Here is a 6,460-nt window from a genome sequence, read left to right on the forward strand (position 1 = left end):
CATGTGATCTGACAAAACCTCCTGTGATAATAATTATGTGTATAATTACCCCTTTGCCCTTATGTCTATATTGAACACAAGGTATAGACCGTGTCACCCTTGTCCAGTTCAATATTGGGCCCATAGACATTTATCCTGTTACGCAGGATTGGCAAATTCCATCTAGGACACTCATGTCCCTCAGCATGCTTCGTGGAGTACCCATCAACTGTCTTTATGGTTATCCAGTTACGGACAACGTTGGATCAGCAATAAAGCACTCGACTCTACATCTAGGATCCATAGTGGCTTCAGGTCGAAGAGTGGTATACACTATTATCACCATGAGAATAACTTATGACACTTTTGCATAACTTTCTATATAGTATTCTCATAGCGGGTCAATCCGGTATAAATATTACTCCTAATATTCATACCTATGTTTAAGACTTGATAACTCTTTATCCATGATCCATGAGATGTGATCATCAGTCTACAAACATAATAGTCTTAATGCTTTAATGTTATCCCACTTCACATTAAAGCTCGACTACGGATACTTTAAGAACAGTGCCCTTATGTTTAATGTGTTCTCATGATTAAGTCACACTTAATACATTAAACGGACTATCTATTCTAGGGACTTTATTAATCAACCATAATAAAGAAAATGCCTTTTATTATTAATAAATAATTCGATACAAGTACCAAAAATATTGGCCTCTAGGGCTTACACCAACATCTATGCCATAGCCAAAAGTCTTCACTCATGGTTACTAAACACTCAGTGCTTGTTAACTATACTTCACTCAAGTTAAGCATATAAATGTTGTTAATCCTCAATCCCTTAAACAAATGATCTTTCTTTTCATTATGATCAATTATGCAACAAGTATTTGTAAAAGTTATTTTATAACCTTTGTCGCATAATTGACTTCTGCTAAGATGATTATGTTTAAGGTATTCAACAAGTATTATGTCAGAGATAGTAGTAAAAGATGGATTACATACACTACCTTTACCAAGTATTGCACCCTTGTTATTATATTCGTAGGTCACAAATCCTTTCTTCTTTGACTTGAAGTTAATGAATAGAGAAATGTCACCCGTCATATGCCTTGAGCAACCACTATCAAGAAACCACATTCTCTTCGTGGAGCCAAGACATTCAACCTACAATAATCAAACAAGAGTGATAGGTATCCAATTTTCATTGTATCTTTGAAAGTGAGTGGAAATTTTGTTGCACTTGGGAACCCATTGAAATAAACCTTTAGGAGCCAAAAATCTCCTAAATTTGCATTTAATAATGGTATGGACTTTCTTACAACAATAGTGACAAGTCAAGTGACAATGTGAGTGACTTTCGCTATTTGATTCCTTTTCCGCATAATTGTACTTCTTGTATGGCACATATAAAGATCTTTCAAATTTTGTAGGATTAATAGCGAAGACGACTTTTAGTTCTAATGCCTTGTTTAATTTGGATTTTAGAGTAATAACCTCTTTTTGCCAAATGTGACAAGTTTCACAACCAATCCAAGAAAGTTTATCATCCTCAATCTTATCTTTTTGAACACCTAACATGGTTTGCTTAAGAGTTTCCAATTGTTTTTCTGTTTCTAAAATTTTAGCTTCATAATATAAAAATATTCTTTTGTTTGAAGCCAAACTTTTAAAAACATCTACCGCTTTACTATATAGATTTTCTAAAGCAATTTGTAATTCAGAATAATACATTTCATCAATAGGTTCATATATAGAATGACTTACATTCTTCTTATTGTGCTTGAAATGACTTACATTCTTCTTCTTTTGCTTGATCATGAAGCAAAGCTTTGTCATATCATCACTTTCATTTGAGCTACCTGCCTTTGAGGATTCACTATCACTATCTCATGTGATGTATGCTCTTCTAAACTTGCTAGACTTCTTTTGTTGACCCTTTCCTTTATCCTTCATAAGCAATGGACAATCCGACCTGTAATGACCGACTCTTCCACAATTATAACATGAACCTTTAGATTTTTCCTTCTTATTCTCATATTTCATTGAGGTATTTGAATGCCTTCTATAGTTGATGCGATTCTTGTCTAAATGCTTTATTCCATTTTTCTTAATGTAATTATAGTACCTTCTAACAAAAATCCTAATTTTTTCATCATCCGAACCTTCATCATCACTAGTTCCATTATCATTTTGCTCTTTATTGAGTAATTAGAACTAGAAGTCACAAGAGCAATTGACTTCTTGTCCACCTCTTTTTCCTTGTTCTTTTCTTTCTTGACCTTCTTCTCATACTTCTCTACGAAAATGAGCTCTTACTCATGTTCTTCAAGCTTACCAAACAAAGTTGTAGTATCTAAAGTCAGTAAGTTGTTAGCTTCCTTGAAGGCAGTATCCTTAGGTTGTCATTCCCTATTAAGACATTTCAAAACTTTGTTAGTAAAAATATCATTGGAAATCAGATTACCAAATGCATTCAAATGATTTACAAGATGAGTGAATCTCTTTTGTATATCGGCAATGATTTCACCATGATTCATGTGAAAGAGTTCAAACTATTGATTTAAAGTGTCGACTCTAACTTATTTATCTATATTTGTACCCTCATGAATTATAAGAGTATTTTAATTGAGAGTAGTATAAATAAATTTTAAAGAAGTTATAAAAACATGAAAAAAGGAATCAAAATATAAAAACTCTTACCAATTGCTATAGAGAAAAAAGCAAACGCCTTTATACAACTTCATTAAAAAAAAGTATCGGAAGGGAATCTGCTGCAATTACTGCAACACCCATTTTTTTACACAGTAAACAATCTCAACCGTAAATTAAAATCAAACGGTCAAATCCCATTCCAGCACTTCAAATCCCATAAATAGAAAAAAAGCTTAAAACTATAAGAACGAACCTTCTACGCGCCCACAGAGTAACTGAATCTCAAACGAGAAAAAGACCCAACACAAACCCAACAGAAATATTGATTCCAAAGATCAAGTGGTTACGATTCAATAAACTGGATGCAGTATTGAAAAAAAAAACATATTCTACCATTTGTCAGGCTTTCCTACTTGCAACTGCATGTGATATTTTTAACTTTTAAATACTAGTACTTTATTATATTCATCTTCACTCACTTGCACTTGCCTCAGTCACTTCTTGCTCCTCTCTCTCTCTTTGTCTCCCTATCTCAACAATTCCGGTATATATCAACCTTTCTTCATCAAACACCCCACGAGCCTCTCCCAACATTTTCAATCTCTCTCACAACACCAAAACAAAACCTCCCCACTCTTCAATTATTCTCATTCTTTCTCTCTTAGACATTTTCACAAACACATGCTGCTCATTATTTCTCACCTATAGATTAGATTCAACCTTTCAAACCCAACAACACACAAACCAATTCATGGCTCTTGAAACACTCCTCTTCAAGGTCAAAACCGCCATTTCAAACAGCTTCGACTCTGTTCCACCCAAACTTCTCAAGAAGAAAACCACTTCATTCAAGAAACCAAAAAGATACGTCGCCGTTTTAGCCTTCGAGATCGCGGGTGTTATGTCGAAGCTTCTTCATCTTTATCAATCTCTCTCCGATGCTACCATCGTGAGAATCCGAAACGACGCCGTTACGCTTGAAGGTGTTCGGAAGATTATCTCCAATGATGAATCTTTCTTGCTCGGACTCGCTTGCGCCGAGTTTACCGAGGCCCTTCGAGTCGTTGCTAACTCGGTTACCCGACTCAGTCAACGCTGCGAGGATCATAATCTCCGGGATTTTCACCGGGCTTTCCTCGAGTTTGCTGATTCGGGCCGTGATTCAAACGGGTGGGCTCTCTCTGGGCCGAAGGAAACTGAAGGTAAGTTCAGGAAAATGGAACGTTACGTGATGCTTACGGCAAGTTTGCACCGTGAAATGGAGGAGCTTTCTGTTTTGGAAAATGGGTTCAGAAAAGCTTTGAATTTGAATCATCATCATCATCATCGTCGTAATAGTAGCAGTGAAGGAAATGAAGGTTCTCTGGGTGTTGGGAAAGAGCAGAAAATATATGAACTTCAGCAGAAGATTTGTTGGCAGAAACAAGAGGTGAAGGATCTGAAAGATAGGTGTTTGTGGAGTAGAAGTTTCGATGGGGTTGTTTTATTACTTGTGAGGTTTTGTTTCACTGTTTTAGCAAGGATTAAGGTTGTTTTTGGGATTGGTCATTCTGTGCCTTGTTTGTCACCTAGTTTGTCAACTTCTGCAACAGTTTATCCCTCTGATCAGAATTCCAATTCTTGTCATAAATTCGCTTCTGGGTCATTGGAAATCTCAGAGCTTGAAGAGATCAAAGAACGTTTTGGAAGTGGGTTTTTTGAGTCTAACTCCAAGCTTTTGAAGCCACCTCCTAGTACTTTAGGTGCTTCAGCTTTGGCTTTTCACTATGCTAACTTGATCATAGTGTTGGAGAAGATGATAAAGACACCTCATTTGATTGGTTTGGATGCAAGAGATGATTTGTATGGCATGTTACCTAGCAGCATAAGGTCAGGTCTGAGGACTAGGTTGAAAGGAATTGGGTTTTGTGCAAGTGATCCTGTTCTTGCAGGTGAATGGAAGGATGCTTTGGGGAGGATATTAGGGTGGTTATCACCTTTGGCACATAACATGATCAAGTGGCAGAGTGAAAGAAGCTTTGAGCAGCACAATTTGGTGCCTAAGACTAATGTTTTGCTTCTGCAGACTTTGTTTTTTGCAAACAAAGACAAGACTGAGGCTGCAATAACTGAGTTGCTTGTTGGGTTGAACTATATTTGGAGGTTTGAGAGGGAAATGACTGCTAAGGCTTTGTTTGAATGTGCTAATTTCAATGGTTTTATTAAATCTGCAAAAACATAGTTAATTAATGAGATTGGTTTTTAATTTTCATGTCCTTTGAATTCTTCTTACTTCCATGATAGGGGTTTTAATTTTGCTACTTTAAAGGGTTTGTTTTGCTTCTAAGTAAACACAGCACTCTGTAAGTGTATAGAATGTAAATGATGTTATATGTCTTTTTCTAGTTAAATCTCTTAGAAATGCATTGGCTTTTCATCATTAATGCTTCCACAATCATGAGACAATATTCCTTGTATTCAATCATGGTTTGACTAGAAATTGAGTGGTTGATATTTATATATAAGTGGAGTTCATTGTGTGTGGATGTACCATCACTATTAGATCCAACCTTGTGTGGTTCATGTGGTGTGTAAGTAATAATACTAATAAATTAGTAGAGCTATATTTGATATTTTTCCTTGCGTATCTTGATTGACGACATTAGTATTGTTGTTGCTAAAAACATTAAAATGTTGACTTCTCCGTTATCAGTTAGGGAGAGTCTAAAATACAAGAGTAATTGATTTAAGTGTTGTTTATGTATTCTCAGATGATTCCCCCTTTTGGCATATTTTTTTGACATCAATTATATAGGTCAATCCTTACCCCAACAATCATGACGAATCCTTTCTTCTTGCTTCCTGCTTCCATGGCCCAGAAACTGCCGCCATTTTAATCATTTAACTCCCTTTCTTAATGGTTTGTAATGTTTTCTTCATAACTGTGCTATTACGACCCTTCATCTTTCGAGACCGTTTCTAGATGATGGCCCTACATCGATGATGACCTTGGTCTATCAGGGCTCACAACCCGACAATCATGACGACTTCTAGCTTCGTCTATCACCCGACCTTTGTCTATTACCCGACCTTTGTCTATTACCCGGCAAGGTCGGGTTCTAGTTTTGGCTATAACCCGACTTTCACCTGAACCATCCCTATTTCATCATAGACTTCTTTCAATTTTATACATCAATTGGTTAAACTAATTTCTGGGATGTACATAAGCCCCCCGAGCATGAAATCTAAAAGATTGAAATGTTCAAACAGAAGAAGCCCATAAATTTTATATTCATCGAGAGTCGAGATATTCCTCGCCCCTATCGTGCCGTTGTACCCGTCTTTGGTGACATGTTTAATCGTGGCATACATGGGAGCGTATCTTTACCAGATTCTCTCTTTCTTCCATAATGATGATTTTTATGGGAAATTGGCCATCTTCAGTAATCCAAAACATTTCATATTTTATAGTCGGTTAAAAAATGATTACTCCCCCTAATTAAAGTCACTTCTTCCTTTTCCTGTTAATCATTAGTTGTAGTAACTTATTTCTTTTTCCAGGCAATTTCAGAGCTTCCACCTGTTCTTCAAAATCAAGTATATTTGTTTTTATTTCTCTGTCTGCATTCTTTTCTTTTAAGCAATGACTATTGTTCGTGAATGTAAAGATAATGCAAATGTATTAAGAACCCTAAGTATCCAAGAAAGGAAAAATCTTTGGGACTTTCGTATGAGAGGACGTAGGGATACCCTAAGTCAAGCTGACTTTGATTGTATTGTAAAGGAAGCTTATGGGGATATTTTTGTCTCTTTTAGCGATTTTGATTTCGACTTTCCCTCA

General features: G+C 36.1%; 1 protein-coding gene across 1 annotated transcript; it reads left to right on the top strand.

The window, feature by feature from the left end:
- The first annotated feature begins 3,057 nt into the window (after positions 1-3,057).
- On the top strand, positions 3,058-5,030 carry LOC127093178 (protein PSK SIMULATOR 1). The gene has a single exon (XM_051032079.1). It carries the CDS (start codon positions 3,392-3,394, stop codon positions 4,859-4,861), a length of 1,470 nt encoding a protein of 489 aa, XP_050888036.1. The 5' UTR covers positions 3,058-3,391; the 3' UTR covers positions 4,862-5,030.
- Positions 5,031-6,460: the final 1,430 nt, after the last annotated feature.

Source organism: Lathyrus oleraceus, chromosome 6 (genome assembly GCF_024323335.1).
Source record: "Lathyrus oleraceus cultivar Zhongwan6 chromosome 6, CAAS_Psat_ZW6_1.0, whole genome shotgun sequence".
Taxonomy (NCBI): Eukaryota; Viridiplantae; Streptophyta; class Magnoliopsida; order Fabales; family Fabaceae; genus Lathyrus; species Lathyrus oleraceus.

Excerpts from the sequence above, each read along its gene's own strand:
- LOC127093178 (XM_051032079.1), top strand. The coding sequence starts at position 3,392 with ATGGCTCTTGAAACACTCCTCTTCAAGGTCAAAACCGCCATTTCAAAC.